At 36.0% G+C, this 18,625-nt stretch overlaps 1 protein-coding gene across 1 annotated transcript in view; it reads left to right on the plus strand.

Annotated features, from left to right (window-relative positions):
- Positions 1 to 18,625, plus strand: part of LOC115215743 (ankyrin repeat domain-containing protein 13C-A) — a 61,518-nt gene that overhangs the window by 26,869 nt on the left and 16,024 nt on the right. The window contains exons 5-6 of the mRNA XM_029785036.2: positions 5,633 to 5,699; positions 8,149 to 8,293. Coding sequence (XP_029640896.1) covers positions 5,633 to 5,699; positions 8,149 to 8,293 — 212 coding nt within the window. The remainder of the gene's footprint in view (positions 1 to 5,632; positions 5,700 to 8,148; positions 8,294 to 18,625) is intronic.

An 18,625-nucleotide genomic window follows, 5' to 3' on the forward strand; every position in this document is an offset into this window, starting at 1 on the left:
CAGGAACCAGATGGTATAAGAGTGTTGCTTCACACAGTTTTTCTTTTATGCTTTGAAAGGCCTTTAATTCTTCATCTTTTAAAGTTATAGCTTCATTTTTCTAGCATTTGTCTTGGGACTTTTCGATCATCTATGCCATCTTGCATTATTTCTGTTATAAGAATGCTTATCTCTTCTAAGTTGAAGACTTTCAATTTTGTCTGTTAATAATTTAAATTGTTTTTCATAAGTTTGTTTCATCAACTATAATTCTGAAGAAATGGATGGCAAGGCATTTACAGACCCTCTAGATGGTAATTCCAAAATACCATCTGCTAGATCTGCTAATTGTTTGAGAGAGTTTTGTTCTTTCACTGCTGAAAGTAGAGTTTGAGTGCTATGAGGTAACTTGCCAAAGAAAACTTCTTTAAGATAAGATTCTTCTATCTGTTGATTTCTGAGAAGTTCTTTCATTCTACAAAGGAGCTGAGTAGGTTTTCTGTCACCTAGTTCTTTGTTATTGAACAGTTTAGCAAATTCTTTTTGCTTTGAATTGGAAGTCCTCTTTAGTATCTCTTCCTTTACGGAAGAATACGAAAATGGTTCAGTTGGATCTATTAATAAGTCTCTAATTTCATTGCTCAGAGGTGGTGGTAAGTTACTTAACATAATGTTATATTTTTGTCTCAGTTGTTATTCTGTTTACTGCAAAACTTGCTTCTAATTGAGCAAACCAGATAATGGTATCTCCCATCCAAGCAGGGGGCAAAACTGTCATAGAAGCTTGCATATATCCTGTATTGAAATAAGAGATTTCAAACTCTTTAATATTTTCTTCCATTCAAATATATTAAAATTTTCAAGAAGAAAATTTTTCCCTTAGTGAAATAATGCTTTCAACAGCTATGAAGTATAAATTTAGTTTGTTAGAAAGTGCTGTTAAAACTTCTTACAACTATTATTGTTTATTTCTTCAGTATTATTTTTTCCTTCAACTTTTAATATCAAATATTTCCATTAATAAAATTTTATGTAATGAAACTATCATCTATTTTCTATTTAAAATTTTCTGTGCTGGTGGCACGTAAAAAGCACCATCCGAACGTGGCCGATGCCAGCGCTGCCTTGACTGGCTTCTGTGCCAGTGGCACGTAAAAAACACCCACTACACTCACAGAGTGGTTGGCGTTAGGAAGGGCATCAAGCTGTAGAAACACTGCCAAATCAGACTGGAGCCTGGTGCAGCCTCCTGGCTTCCCAGACCCCGGTCGAACCGTCCAACCCATGCTAGCACGGAAAATGGACGCTAAACGATGATGATGATGATTTATCACGTCGGGGTCGCCACTTTTATAATGGTGATTGGGTACCACTTTTATAATGGTGTTTTATCTTATTTGTATAGTTTTGATTTGGAATAGATAATAAATGTATTTTATTTCTTGAGTAAGAATCTATATTGATAAACCTGTCACTTATAATTTAATTATAAGTATTATCACTATAGATAAATCTTAACTCAAGCTACATAAACGCCGTAGTGAAAACATATACGTCAAGATGCTAAAACGGACATGTTGAATGTACATTAGTTCGTGTTCTTTTTCACCGCTATAAAAACAGTTTCATGATTGCAGAAATAAATTTCATTAACAGGTTGAAAAAAGTGAAGAAAGAGAAAATATTTACTACATTAATTTATTTATGTACATTTAATATTTATAGTACATTTAGAAGTAAAGCAATTTGTCGTAGAGAGTTACAACATGAAATTCATACTAGCTAATTCTTTCATACTAAACTACTAGAGTTTACACAACAATTCAAATAAGTCTTGTTGGATTTAAGTAATAGGCACAGGAGTGGCTGTGTGGAAAGTAGCTTACTTACCAACCACATGGTACCGGGTTCAATCTCACTGCGTGGCACCTTGGGAAAGTGTCTTCTACTATAGCCTCAAGCCGACCAAAGCCTTGTGAGTAGATTTGGTAGACGGAAACTGAAAGAAGCCCATCGTATATATGTCTGTGTATGTGTGTGTTTGTGTTTGTCCTAACACCACTTGACAACCGATGCTGGTGTGTTTACATCCCCATAACTTAGCAGAAGTACTAGGCTTACAGAGAATAAGTCCTGGGGTCAATTTGCTCAACTAAAAGGTGGTGCTCCAGCATGGCCGCAGTCAGATGACTGAAACAAGTAAAAGAATAAAAGAGTATGGCATAAGAATAGCTAATATCTCAAAGGAGTGCGTGTTGTGGAGATGAGTGACAACCAACGCACACTAGGGTGAGTGTCATGGAGTCTATTGACAACCAACAAACACTGATTAATTTCCCCAAAATCAGGGTTTTTATAACTGCTCATACCTGAATTCTAAGAACTGTATTTCATGAAAGATTTCTCTTTGACAAAAGTTTAGAATTCAAATATGGGCAGTAATTTTAACCAATGGGAAACTAACAATTATACTTGTTTGGGAAACATGACCATTACGTCATATTACCACCGTTTACGACTTGCTTGCTACACTAGTAAATGTATGTAGAATATAAATCCCAGGTAAATCCTCATGTTTGATAGATAAATCCAACAATCCTTATGCAAAATTTTAAGAAATTCAGAGTATTTAACAACAACCTGGTTGCCAGCCTTATCTGGCACCTGTGCGGGTGGCACGTAAAAAGCACCCACTACACTCATGGAGTGGTTGGCGTTAGGAAGGGCATCCAGCTGTAGAAACATTGCCAGATAAGACTGGAGCCTGGTGCAGCCTTCAGGCTTCCCAGATCCCCGGTCGAACCGTCCAACCCATGCTAGCATGGAGAACGGACGTTAAACGATGATGATGAAAATCATACACAAAAAGAAATGTGACAAAGAAACAAAAATAATGAGAGAGCTGGGAAAAAATTGGTGCTATTGAAATTCAAGGAGTAAGTGATATTGTTTTTAGAATAGCCATTATTAGATAAGCCACGGTACCATCTAAAGTTTCTTCAGTTATCCTTTCATGTTTGTTTTCTGTACTGACTTGGGTTGAGTGTGTTATCACAGTCCAAGTCAGTTGTTATTCAGAGTTATTGTCCACTTAGACAGGTTGGAACCATATCTTGTTTGTGCTTTCCATTTTTTGGCATAGCTTCTAAAGTTGGATGACCTTCCTAACACCAACCACTACAGAGTGTACTGGGTGCATTTTATGTCACCAGCACTAGAGAGGGTGTCACATCATGAACAACATTCTGTTTGATCGTTTTCATGTCAAAGTACATTTTTATCCTGCTCTAGCATGACCGCAGCCACATGGCTGAAATGAGTAAAAGAGTAGAAAATTATACCTCATTTGAAAGATCTGGATGTGAACTTCTCATATAGTTTTGATCAAAATCTAACTCCTTCAGTCACCCTGGTATTTCCACCCATTTACAAAGTTTGTCCTGTTTTCGTTTTTTCTCCTTTTACTGCTGACTGATAGCCTTCATTGTAGATCAGTGCACTGGAGTGTTGTAACTCAATTTGTGTTGAAAACCATACAGTCATGAAAATGACTGTTTTGTTTCATTTTGATATAAAAATCAATGGAAGTAGGTCAGATAATCATTATGAAATATAAAAGTGAAAATTTTCTCATTAATTTTCACTTAGAAAAGAAGATATTTTCTTGAAGGTTTTTATATCATAAGGAAGAAAAACTTCTCGCAAATTCTATATGGTCATTGCCAAATCTGGCTATGATGTGACAAAAAAGCACAAAATCACTAAAGAGGGTGATATACTGACACTACCTGTCAAACTGAGTATTCCTGCACAGTGAGAGATCAAACAGAACATGAATCCAAGACTTCAAATATCAAGTTTGAGCCAGGATTTCAATAAATGGACAAACTAATTATTAAGTAAACATATATTTCTGTGAATAGGTGGAAATACCAGGGTGATTGAGGAACCTTGACATTATATAAGTGTTGGATTTTGATCAAAACTATATGAAAATATAGTTAACATCCAGAACTTTCAAATGATATATAATTTTCTGTGGAAAAAAAGGACTTTGACATGAAAATGATCAAGCAAACATTGAGTACTAAATTGAGCTACATAAGTCTTTTACAGTCCAAACTGTTTAACCACTCTTGCTGTTTTAACATGTGGAGAGTACCATCTGAATTTTAGCTAGTGGATATTCTTGTGCATGTAAATTTCTTTGAGAAATATTGGTCAAATTTCAGCAATAAATATTGTTTTGTAGACTATTAAATCCAATGTGATGCTTTTTTGCTTCCAATTTTGAATACAGTTGGATTAATTTGTAGTAGTGTTGACATAGTCGTCTTGGGTTGTTTTTTGTTTTTCTCTCTCTCCTACTAATGAGTTTGCTGTAAGTTACAGCAATTTAATTTATACTTTGATGTTAAAGCAAGGAATTAACTTTCAGATTTTATTTGTTTTTTAATCTAGGTCTACATGTAATTCTGAGAAAGTTGGTTGTGGGATGTACTAGAAACAACAGCTGAATCTCCCTTAAATCACACACCTTTACATTTGAAAATATTTTCCTTTTTTTTTTCCATCAAAAAAGCTTCTCCCATTGTTTTTAAATACATTGTGCATAAAAGAAATTGGCCAAAATCAGTCCAAAAGTGGTGCTTGAAGGGGGGGAAAAGCATCATAAATTTTCAAAAAATTTTTTTCGTAAAAAGCTTTCCCACATCATTTCTAAGGTCATGGTGGGGAAAAAATGGAGAAAATCCAACTTATGTGAGCATTCTGATCAGAAACTTTGCCATTTATAGCCATTTTTAATAGTCATTTAGAATCTTATTGAAATGCTATCATGTCCCAAAATTTCATGATTTATTTAGTTCTATACCTACTACAAATGTGCCAAAACTCAACTTCATGTAGCTTGTACATTTGAATTTAGCTAGGTCTAAAACACTGTGAAATTGATTGTTTCTTTAAATATTTAAAAATTTGCCCCCAAAAATTGAGTTTTAGCTTCAAGAACCTGAAAAAAGAAGGCAACTGCTATGCCATGGATATTATTAATTTGTGTAATTTGAAGATGATTATCACCTCAGTTTCAAAGATATGACATCACAAATATGGCTGGTTATTTATTTAGGCCAATTTTGACCAATTCGCTGACCATTCAAAATGTCATATTTCCTAAAATATTCATCCAAATTTCACGAATGAGGTGTAAAAATGTTTGTTTTTGGATGCCCTCCATAAAAAAATACAGTAGAAATTCTATTCAAATATTTTCAAAAATTCATGATACCTAGTATAATTGTGATGGCAGAACCAGTGATAAGAACAAGAAGGTTGTTACAGAAATTGGTAGACATTACAAACTCTAAAATCCAATCTAGTCAGGTTTTAGAGCACATATTTCTAATTTCCAGTGAATTCAAGGATTAAGTTGCTGAATTTGACTTCTTTTTATAAATAATCAAGACAAATACTTTTTTATTTAGCCATTATCTATCTTTAAATCTTGTTGCTTTGAAATATGATGGCTTAGCTGCTGGTAAGGAATTAGTGTGTGTACTTTGTTAATCTAGGTGGATTAGCACCAACACTAGAGTAACAAATGAAAAAGTAATAAGTTTCTTGTTTAATATTGCCATATTTTTTATATTTTCAGTGCCATTGGTGTCAAGAATTCTACCATCAGATATCTGTCAAATTCGTAAAAAGGGTGCCTATATAAGGTAAACATATTTTTAATGATTTAATTTTACCATTTTCCTATTTTCACATATAACAAAAGTAATAAAATAGGATAGAAGTTACAGTAAAATTTTCCCTTTTACTGATATAAACACACTAATTTACAAGAGATATAATTTAAATGGGATTTGATTTGACGCAGTGTTGATATTTGTTCTATATGAAGGAATATCTTTCACACAATAGATAGGGTAGCCTGGGTAAAATGAATAAAATTTAAACAGAAATACCTGAGTTCTTGTTAATTTTTCTTTTCCTTTTTATATACTTATATAATGTAAATTAAGATTATTAGTTTAAAGTGAGTTTAAGTATAATAACAGATTTACTGATGGTGAGGGAAACTTGAAACTGATCGTGAGCTGAATACCCTAACCACTAAGCCATGTGCCTTTACTGTGTAACGGTACATGTTTAGTTATTCAAGAAGCTATTTATTCTAAGAGTTGCCCTTTCTTCAGTAAGTGAAGAGTTAAAAGTTAAATTAACAATGGCAAGGACAAACATTTGAAAAAATAGCTTTATATTTACCAAAGCCCATATTCACACATGAACAAAAATATGTTGCCTTCTCTAGAGTGTCCACAGAATTTCCAAGATTAAACATATATATACCAAATGATAAACATTCCACAAAGAATGTTGCTTATAAGGAAGTTCACATTTACAAAAATTTCTAGCAATGAAATATGAAACCAAAAATACAGATTTCAGCCATAAAGAACAGCGAACAGTATTTATCAACACATCAGGGTTAGCATCATTTACACACAAATTACAAAATATGGAAACATTTAAAAAGCATGGAGTGAATTTGAAGTTTGAAAACGGTTCAACTTATTGTAAGCTGTTATAATAGACGTTGATCTATAAAATGATCTACAAAACAAGTACAGGTCATCAACAAAAAAGGTGTGAGTGACATTAATCTTGCTGATATTTGGCAGATCCTGTCATGTAGCCCTTATATTTCCTTAACTGGACTGACAAAAGGTTCACTGCTAGGACAAAAAGCCTTTCAGATAAACTGTCATCCTGAAATATTCCCTTAGTGATTATAGTACTGGCTTCATTTCTTATTGGTAGCTTTGTGGACCTTGTTGTCACCTCTTAATGGCATTGACTATAGCAACTGGAATTTGGAGGAATGAATTCAAGCAATCTATGTCTGATTTCTACATAACATTCAAGCACACTGTTAATCTGTAATTTTTTGGCTACATAAATCTCTTAGTTTATAGCTACTAATGTTGTACATGCAACTCCCACATCATTCTCATTGTTCGCTTCTCTTTTGAACTGGTTAACAAGGGCTGCCCTGTAGAGTGTGAGCTTTCTGTACCACTATCAAATCTCCCCCAGATGATTTCTCATTTGGCAGTTTTACAACAATTGTCAGAAAAGTTTCCCTGTTGACATCATAAGTTTGGGAATGTATGTTTGCATTCACTCCATAACTCATGTAACTACATTGAATCATGGATGTGTTGCTTATCTGCATTCTGGATCCCTCCTCAAAATAATTCTGGATCATCCTGGGAGGCACTTTTACAACTTTGATCATGTGGCCTTTTGTACTGCAATACACCACTTGTGAGTTTAGTGCAAACTTGCAATTTACAGCTAATAGTTTTGTTTCCTATAATCAAAATATTCATTTACTGTTCACAATTCATGTTTAAGGGCAATTGAGGTATAAAGAAAGCATTACGTAACTTACATTACAGTATTCAGTGGTGTAGGCTGTTCTGTTTATTTTGTATATTGAGCTAAATTATTATGAATTATAGTTATTGCACACATATATGTAGCTGAAACTACTGTCATTTTCAATTTTCTTTTGTTCTCGTTTAGTTTATGTTATTACCTTTTTAGCAGTGTATTTTGTAAACATTTGTTGGAAATGATATTTACCTAAATGCTTTCATCACTTGTCTCGTAGGATAAGATTTATTCTTTGTGATTATTAAATTATTGGCAGGATGATTAGGAATTATTACACAAACTACTTTATTCTCTTATTTCTGTCTTGTAGTAAATGGCTTGATATTTTCCCCACTGAACTGCTAAAATGAATATCAGTGAAGCACTAAGATCAACATAACTTGATTCTACTCTTCTCCCAAATTTGAGACTCTTTTACTTTTTTACTTGTTTCAGTCATGTGACTGTGGCCATGCTGGAGCACCACCTTTAGTCGAGCAAATTGACCCCAGGACTTATTCTTTATAAGCCTAGTACCTATTCTATCGGTCTCTTTTGCCAAACCGCTAAGTTACAGGGACGTAAACACACCAGCATCGGTTGTCAAGCGAAGTTGGTGGGGGGGACAAACACAGACACACAGACAAAGACACACACATATATACATACATATATATATATATACAACTAAAAACATATTTGTTAATTATTTTTGTTCATTTTCAGATTGGATACTACTTTAGTTGATTTTAATGGTATGAATTGGGAGCGTGGTGACATCACATTTTTGTTTAATGGGAATCAACATTTGTCAAAACCACTTCTAGTCATGGATAACAAAGCCAAAAGCTTCCAGTGGATACGCAATGAGGTCAGTAAATACCCCATGCATTTTACCTCATTACTGAGAAAATATAACCATAATTTTTTTTTATTGCATTGATATAAAAAAAACTGTGTCATTTTATGAAATGATTGAAGATAATTTGGATTTTTTGTAGATTGTCTATATATATATATATATATATATACACACACACACACACACACATATAGAAAGAGAGAGAGAAAACAAAGCTATTTTTTCTACATGGGTAGAAATATAGGAAAAAAATAGAAGTTGAACATGCACTGAGAATAGTTTAAATTTTTTTTATTATATTTAAAGATGTAACTAGTTTCACAGTTTAGACTGATTTTCAAAAGTTGAGATAGAAAGACATGGGTTATACCACAGCTGTCTTGCTTCTGACTAGTGTTTGAAGCTTGTCCTGTTTTTATAGAGAGTACATGGCTAAAATAAGTGTTATGTTTTGGATATGGCTTGATTGGTAGAAGATAATCACATGACTGATCTAGGAAATTTTTGTAGGTTCCCCCGCCATGTCTGTGTGTCAATATCAAGTGACAATGTTTGGCATCATAAGACAAGGCTGACACAGTTGAGTGAACATGTCTTGTGACAGTACCAAACAGTCAATGCCCTGAATGTTTTCGTTCAAGTGTTGTAGAAAATGAATATGTTATTAAGTTTAGAATCATTTGTACCTTTCCTGCTACATTCATACATTAGTATCACATGACAGTATATTTTGCTCCAAAAATTAAGTCCACCCTCCCACCTAACAGATTAAATTTAGAGTGCCTTGATTGTAACTAAACATAAAATAGGTTCCAATTGAGCCCCGAAGTCAGCATAATTGAATTACTCTTCCCCTAAAATTACTGGCCTTGTGCCAAAATTTGAAACTGATATTAGTAGGTTTTTTGACATTTCTATTATGTGTATGTAAGTGTGTGCATATAATTTCAAATGCTCAGGAAGCTCCTTAGAGGTAGTAAATTGTTTTTATTACCTAAGGTGACCTAATTAGCAGTAGCAGAGGATATTCTGAAGTTTAATTGCCAGAATAAGAATAAGGTAGAGAAAGTTCAGAGCTATTACCTCTGTTGGCAACAAAAGCGCTCTCTCTCTCTCTCTCTCTCTCTCTCTCTCTCTCTCTCTCTCCTCTCTCTCTCTCTCTCTCTCTCCTTCTCTCTCTCCCTCTTTGTCTCAGAGTCAAAGGTAGACTGTATGATGCAAGTGAATGAACAGTCATGCTACATGATAGTGATAGGTGATCTCTGAATGTAGAGGACAAAGAGGAATGGAGCTAGTATGGTTCATTGGATGTATAGAATCATTGTGTATGTACAGCAAAATGCAAGTGTGTAGACAGAAAAAAAATAAGCATATAGAGAATACAGATGTAGAGAGAGAAGACTGCTCTGGGTTTGGTCACAAGATGTATATGGATAAGACAGCTGTATAAGCCAATTGTTTACAGTGGGTGGAACTTGTGGAAAAGAGCAAACCAGGAAAATGAAGTAGTGAAGCCTGATCTCAAGATGTTGAGCCTCACAGAGGAGATGTCTGAAGACCCAGATGATTATCAATTTGCTGTGCTTAAGAAGATCTGTGATAGCAAGAGTGAGGTCCTAAAAGAATGATGCTCGTTCTTGTATATGCTGGTCCCACACCCTCTTTTCCCTCTCAAACATTTCCCCATATCTTCCTAACGGCCATCCCTCTATCTCTCTTCTAACTATGGTACTACTCAACTGCTGCAATCATTTGAGAGCAGAATCAGTACATACTTTATCCACCCATCTTTGATACTACCAGTTGCCTCACAATGTCATCCCTGTTCATATTACATTTCATGATCATTCCCTTTCTTTGCTTTCAGTAATCTCTCTCTCTCTCTCTCTCCTCTGAGTTACACTTTAGGTTCACTATACCTCATCTTTAACACCTCTCCCACCTGCTATTTTTCTCAACACCCTCTCACAACTGCTATCAATGCTTCCCCTATCTTTGTCACCCCATTCACTATAAGCACCACCACGTACTTCTGACTCCCATCTCTGCCATATTTCATCACCCTTCCACCCACCACTCCACTCAAACCATGCACATCATTGCTCTACTTTCTGATCTATCTGCAGATATATGATACTGTTGTTTCCCACACCACCTTCCTGAGTCACTTCAGTCTCTCTCATCTCTCCTTTCAAACTTATATTTAACACCAACCACACCTTCACCCTTTTTTACCACTCGCTACATCCACTTCTAGCCCAATCTCTAACCATCTGTCACTCTCCTCTCACATTTTAATGAAATTACCCAGCCCTTCCCCACTCCTGAACTACATTCTATATTCTTTTGTTGGTTCCTGAACCTATTTTTACTTAGTCTGTTATTTTCTGTTCACATTTTACTTGCAATGTATCATACTTTGCTCCATTGATTAAAATTTTCAAGTTTACTCTGTGCTTTTGGCAACCTTATTTTTAATATTGAGAGAGTATTTTTCTGTCACAGTTTGAGAATGTATTTTCTGAAACTACTTCAACATGCTTCCCGCTATAGCTTCGCTGTAAGTCCTTAAAATGACCTTCTCTTTTAGTTTTTGATTATTCACATATATAGTTGCACAAATGCAATTTGAGTGTATTAAATGCAATTAACAGTAAAAAAAAATGTAAAAGAATATTAGGTACCCTGCTATTAGTGACCAAATTGTGAGGTAAAACATGATCAACAATCTAATGGCATTCCTACACACAGATTCAGCAGCAGTAGCAGCTCCAGTATCATCATTTAATGCCCATGTTCCATGCAGGCATGGGTTGGATAGTTTGACAGAATCTGATGAACTACAGGGCTGCACCAAACACCATTGTCACCACATTTGCATTCAAATCCACTCTGCACTTTATGCATAGATCTGTAAAATTATACCTTCCTTCTCTACCACACTCACTACATGTACAAAGGGGGTTCCCTAAAGTAACCAAAAACATTCTCTGTGGAACAAGCCCATTGTATTTCAGGCTTCTGCTGCTAGATGTCACATGACGTGACTCTCAGGCATCAGTCTGCTGACTGCTGGCATTGTGTCAAGTCATACTGCCATGTGGTGCATCTTGGTTTTGCAGTGCTTCTCTCCTGTTCATCAATTTTTGCAATGGCTGAAATGAAGGAACAGCATGCTTCCATGAAGTTCTGTTTTGTGCTGGGTAAAACAGCAGCTGAAACAGTTCTCATGCTTCAAACAGCTTACAAGAATGCTGCCATGAGCAAAACACAAGTTTATGAATGGTTACTTGTTGTTTGTTTAGAGTGACTGTTGACTTCCTGAACAAATGAAAATATGAAAATTCATGAACTGATCTTGGAGGACCATCGCCAAACAATTGATGAACTTGTTGATATGTCCTGGAGCTCCTGCCAATGAATTTTGGGCAAGGAATAGCATATTAAAAGAGTTGCAGCAAAATTTGTGCCTCACTTACTCATGGAATATCAAAAGCAGTCATGACTGAAAGAACAGTTGGACACTGATCTGAACCTTTTTTGTTTTTTTGAAGGTCATCACTGGTGACAAAAGCTGATGCTATGGTTATGACCTGGAAACAAAGCAGTAATCAAGTCAATGGAAGCATTCAATGTTACCATGCCCCCCAAAAGTGCATCAAGTGAAGTCTAATGTCAAGACAATGCTGATTTGTTTTATCGATGCAAAAGGAATTGTCCACATAGTATTTGTTCCTTCTGGACAAACTGTTAACCAGGCAGTTTACTTGGTAGTTCTGCAGTGTTTGTGAGACATGGTGAGATGAAAATGCCTCAACCAGTGGCAAAGTGGAGAGTTGTGGTTTCATCACAACAATGCACCTTCATACACTGCCTTGAATGTGAGACAGTTTTTGACCAAAAATGGCATGACCCTGTTTACCCACCCTCATTTTTCACCTGATCTTGCTCCTTGCAACTTTTTTTTGCTCTTCCACAAAAAGTCCTTTAAGGTAAATGTTTTGCAGATGTGGAAGAGATGAAGAAAAAAATGAGGGAGGTGTTAAAAGGCATCACTTCGCAAGGGTTCAAGGACTGTTTCAAACAGTGGAAAATGCATCTGGACTGATGATTGTTTCAAATGGAGAATACTTTAAAGGCAATAAAAGTATAAGCATGTAAAACTAAGTGAATAAAATAATATTGCAAAATTCCAGTTTCTTTTGGGTACTCCCTCATACACATACATGCCCAACATGAAAGCACCTCTAGTAGCTTCAAATCAACAAACCCAACAATCATGCAAGATGTTCCTACCATTGCACTCAAATAGTGCACTCTTGAAATAGCTCTTATCCTCATCAAAGTTTTCAATCTCTCTCTCTCTCTCTATATATATATATATATATATATATATAGAATTATACTAAGGGCCTTAGAGTTAATCTAGCTAAGACCAAAGTCCTACTAACTAGGAAAACAGACAAATTACTAATCCCTTCAAGAAGATGGTCCTGTTCAATATTTAGAAATAGTGTAAGTAGAAATTCCATATGATGTGCCCAGTACAAGCTATGGACACATAAGAGGTGCAGTAGTATCACTGGAAGATTAACAGAGAAAGTAGTCTTTGTGTGTGACTGATGTGTAGGTACAATAAACACTAAAAATGTACAGGAGGTAGACTTCCTCAAATATCCAGGGTATCTTTAGAAGTGGCAGATAGGTTCCATTCTTTGGGTAACCAAGTTAGCAGTGGAAGAGAATAGTCTAAAAGTGTAGTTGCTATATTAGAGTGAGCTGGGCAAAGTTCAGAAAGCTACTACCTTTGGCAAAGAGCCTGATGCCTGTGTACAAACAGCTATGCGAAAGCTTAAAAGAAACGAAGCCAGCATGCCACCCTTGATGGGTAATGTCAGTATACATGTACAGCAGAGTGTAAATGATTTAAGAGAAAATTGGGTATAAGAGGCATCAGATGTTGGGTGCAAGAGAGAAGACTGCACTGGTATGGTTATGTGGTGCATATGGATGTGGTGCATAAAGAAATGCCGATCTCTAATTGTGAAGGGAACATGTGAGATGGGTAGACCCAGGAAGAAATTGAATGAAGTGATGCGAAATAATCTTCAGTTGTTGAACCTCTCTGAGATGATATGGGACTGAGACTTCTGGCAATTTGCTGTGCTTGAGAAGACACATCAAACTAAATAAAACCATGGCATTCCACAAATACAGGCATGTCCTTTACAGCCATGCCATCCTCTCATGCATACACACAATCTGTCCTCTGTTAAAACTCCCGCACAACCCATCTTCCCAGCATCCCCATTTCAACACTCATGCTGCAGCCCCCTCCACTCTCCCCCATGTGCTTATCCATACACTCTCAAATGTCCTCGCATATCTACCATACTCCCATCTCTGCCACCATCACCTACTACAGTCATGTCTTCATCTCTAAACATCTTCCCTCACACTCTTATGGAACATCCTCTCTATCCCCTCTATACTACTTATACTTCCCCCTCCATTGTTTTCTGTGGGTAGGTCCCACTGCATTTCCCACCCCATCTATTTCTCTCATTCTGACTGTCTCTCTATCTCTCTCTCCCCTTCCTCCTTCCTTGTCCTACTGGGGTAGCCAGGTATCTATAGTAAGACAACTATATCTGTCCCTCACCTAGCACACAGCCACTTCCCTCAGTTCCACTCCCTCTCTCAGGTCTTTGTCAAGTTATTTGGCAACCTCTCTGGTGGTGCTGCCATGTAAAAAGCACCTGAGCACCTGTTCTGATGCCACATAAAAAGCACCTATGTTGGTGCTACATAAACAGCACCCAGTGCACTCTGAGGTTGGCATTAAGAAGGGCATCCAGCCATAGAAACCATGCCAAAGCAGACACCAGAGCCTGATACAGCTTTCTGACCAGCATGTAAAATGGACATTAAATGATGATGATGATGATGATGGCTTCATTGGTTCTCTTTTCCAAGAAAAGCAACCTCACTGAATCTGCTGACCATCTTCCTATTGTACTCACTTCCAGTAATTTAAAGGTAATAGAGACAGCCATCAATAACAATCTTCCTCAGCACCTTGAATTGGTTCCCTCATTTCTACAGCCAGATCTACTGAAGATATACTTTCTTATACCACTATTCAATTGGCCCCTGTTCTACAGAAATTTATTGAAAGCAATATTATTATTACATTCAACATCAGCTAAGCATTCAACCGTGCCCAGGATTTGGATCTCTTGATAAAACTATTTGCTTATGGGATCCATTTATCTCTCATTTCTTGGATAGGTGACTGCTCAAATTGCACAGGAAATTGCAGGATGTGCTTATAGAACTTTCTTTGACCCATACTCTGTTAACTTTGATGCACCCCCAAGCCTTGATTTTGTTTCCTACATTCTACCTCCTATTATTACATCAATGATCTACTTTCCCTTATCTCCACAACGTCCTGACCTTTCTCTGCAATTGTTGTCTTTCATTTGTTCAAGAGAAATGGTAACCACATCAATGTCACTGGCCTTGGAAGGCCTGTACCAGAGATGGACATAAGCTTTTCTTCTCGACTAATCTAACTGAATGTAAATTTGGTGATATTGAAAACACTATACAAAGCAACAACATTTATTTCATTTTCAAAACTAACTTTCTGGCTGAGTTTTTCTTAAGTTACCTTTTTGCTGTGTCTCTTCTAACATATCTATTTGCATTTCGTATCTATCGTTCTGTTTTGCATACTTTGGATTCATGGTCAGTATTAAATCTTGTAAATCTTTAAAAGCTATTTTCATAAATAAATTACGGTCAGCCTTTTGCGAAAATTCATATTGCACATATGGAGCAGAATATTTTGATATTCTTCTTTTTTTTTTCCTGCACTTCATGTGTAATTGTTGCTTATTTTCCTTGAAAGCAACCCATGGTATGTTGGTTGCACATTTTCTAATTTTCAACAAGAGTAGTTGTGTCAACAGTCTATTAGGATCTCTTTTAAGCAAACAATTGTGAATAGTGTATGCTTATTCTGTTTTAAACATTGAACTTATTTCTGAACTGTCTGGCCTTAAAAGTTTCTAACTTCAACTAATATTTTAATCTTATTACCAAAGGTATCTCTAATTTGCCATTCTACCTGTTCAGTGTTGCAACCATATCTCTTGTAAAATTCCATATTATCTTCAAAATGGGGGTGGGCACATGAAAACAGGCAGATGGCACCTAGAATAATTAAAACTGCTACTTTATTACAGTTTTAAACTCCCTCAAAGTTTTATGAAGGCTTAAGAGAAAAGGAAACAAGATGACATTAAGTTGCAAATATTTGAAATTATTTCAGTGAAAGTGAGTACCATAGTTTATAAGTAACTTCATAATTTTGAAGATATTAAGTTGGTTAACATGCCACTGCACAGAAACTTCTCAAACCACATCTAAAAGAAAGCCATTTGATTGATTGATTGGTAAGAAATCTGTTACTAGCACACTTCAGTCTCTAATCCACAAAATCATCATCTGCTTACTCTGCTTCTTATTCTGCAATTATAACAATTTCTGTTTCTCAGAGGTAGCTAGTTGCATACCAGTTCTCTTGTCACCCATTCTATGGTGCTTTCCCAGGCAGTGCACTTACATGATGCTCACTACATCCATCTCAGGTTATCAACATACTGGATTTCCTTTTCTGCCCATGCTTTGTCCACAGGTGTTGACTTGCATTTATTTAAGCTGAACATCAATGATTTCAAGTTTAAATCTTTGGAGAACCTGTGAAGGTTATAGCCACAGTCTCTTATTTCCAATCGAAACCTAGAAGAAAAAAAAACTAACAACTTAATTTTAGCTTTTACTGAACTGATTATTGCCAATGCAGACTTCTACTAGTCTAGTTGTACAATGTATCACCAGCAGCAACACTTGCTTATACATCTAGTACTCTTTCTCCATTCGCATCACATAAGGTCACTAATATATACAAGTTCTCAATTTCTTAAACTGTTGTGAAATAGCCTCAAGAACTCTATTGATAGAAAGCAGATGAGAAAACAACATTGGTGAGCTTGTATAGAAAATTCCTCTGTAAATTCACTGCCAATTCTAATCTTGCTGCACTATGATATATAACTTGCAGAGTTCTTTCAAGTCATTTGCCTACATATTTTCCTTAGCACTCACCAGGACACATTAGCTAATGTAATCTCAGATGAGAACGTGATGGCTTGGATGCCTTCAAAGCTGACTTGAAGATAAAGAACAACAAAAGCACTTTCTTTGACTCTTTTAATTAATTAAGCAAGTAACCATATGACTTACATAGCTTAATTCCTTCAATGTCTCAGCAACTATTCCTCATCAACAAGCTGCTTTCTTTGCTGAAGCTTAATTTTAATATGTGACTCTCTCTCTCTCTCTCTCTTTCTCTCTCTCTCTCTCTCTCTCTCTCTCTCAGGTCTACTAAAGTAGTACCTCACTATCATACTCATACTTCTCATTCAAAAATTCCATCCACCTGCATATCAAGGTAACAGTAGATCACCCCCACTAAGCTCCCTGACAATATTACTCTCTGTACTTGAACTTTGGTTAGAGACTACAAACAAGATTCAACCCCTCTATTCCTTTTATATGAAACTCATAGCATCCAAATATGTTACTCATAAGAACTCGGTTTCACCACACAATAAGATAAACATACTTATAGCAGATTTAGTTAGGCTAATGAACACTCCTACTTCTTGTGAAAACCCTGTGAAATAAAGAGACACATGCAAGAGTTTATACACTGCATGCAGTTGTCTGGTTACACTCATAGAAATAGAGTCAGAGTGTACTGGGGTTCCAGGAAGAAGCTAGATGACATCATAAGTAAGGGCACCAGTGGAACCTGCCCTAGTTACCAACACAATTATAAAAACAGAATATAGAGAATTAGTGATAAAGCAAACAGAATAAACACATAATATAACACAGAGTTATTTCAAGGGGTAATGTTTGTAGAGGCTGTGCCATACGGGAAGTTAGCCTGCAGGTTTAGGAAGGTTATGAAAGAAGCTAAACTCAACAGTAAAGATGTAGAAAAATCAGGGACATTTATCAAATCACAGTTATGTAAGACATACCCCTATCATGTACTGATAGGAACTGCAATTTTTTTACTTTTAAACCTAGTATGTAGTCTACCAAATGAAATGCATCAAGGGTGATGGCAGGAACTGGAGTGTGGCATACATTGGGGAGACATCTAAGAGCTTAGCTGAGAGGCTAAATAAACACTGATGGAAATATAAAGACAGGAAACAGTTGTCAATACTCTACCAACATGCTAGAGATCAATATAGCAGCATGTTGAATCAAATTAGTATTGAAATCTTGTCTAAACACTTGAGGGATTCATCATTAACCCTTTAGTGTTCGCATTATTCTGCCAATTAATGCTTTTGCATCCACATTGTTTTGAACTAATCATGCTTTATCTTGTAGCTATGAGATTTTGATGAGGTAGCTGTTAATTTTTAAAACGATATTGTAGGGTTGGTGTGAGAGACCAGATCTGGCCAGTTTGAGCATAAAACAGGCAGAATACTTTTGGCCGGATATAGCCGGTTTAAATGCTAAAGGGTTAACACAGATTGACGGATCTGTTCTCATAAATGACACAACACCAGCACTAAATAACAATATACATAGTAAATAATAGAACCACAACACCACTGCAACTACCCATGCAACACTTGCACAATATGGGCATGTATATATCCCTGTGAGTAGGAGAGTATGTTTTGGTGTAACTAAGTATATATATAGTATTACAATGACAGCAGGATACACAGAAATCCATAAAGATAAAAACATGTAATTATGAACAGTTCCAGTACACAACCATACACGTCTAAGCACAAGTATACACACATGAAAATACACATACACACAGACAAACATGCTCAAGCACATGCATGCACATATGCAGAAACATGCATGCAAACTTACAGACACATATCTATTCAAACAGACAATTGGCTACACTACACAATGCATGCGTGCATGAAAACACTCAAACATACACACAAATGATTACCTATTCAAAAGAAAAATGACTACACCACAAACACACATAAGTAAACTCACACAGCTACATACAAGCACATGCACACATGCACACACACACACACAGAGAGACATGACTAGTTCTTAGACAAACTCGAAGCAGACCTTGAAGAGTGAGGACATGTCATTGATGAGGTTGTGAATAGTAATGAAAGGACTGTGACAGAGAAAACTGACAACCAATTGATTGTTCAATTAATGCATTGAACAAACCATTGAATAGTTAGTTGGTCAAAT

Source organism: Octopus sinensis, linkage group LG9 (genome assembly GCF_006345805.1).
Source record: "Octopus sinensis linkage group LG9, ASM634580v1, whole genome shotgun sequence".
Lineage (NCBI taxonomy): Eukaryota > Metazoa > Mollusca > Cephalopoda > Octopoda > Octopodidae > Octopus > Octopus sinensis.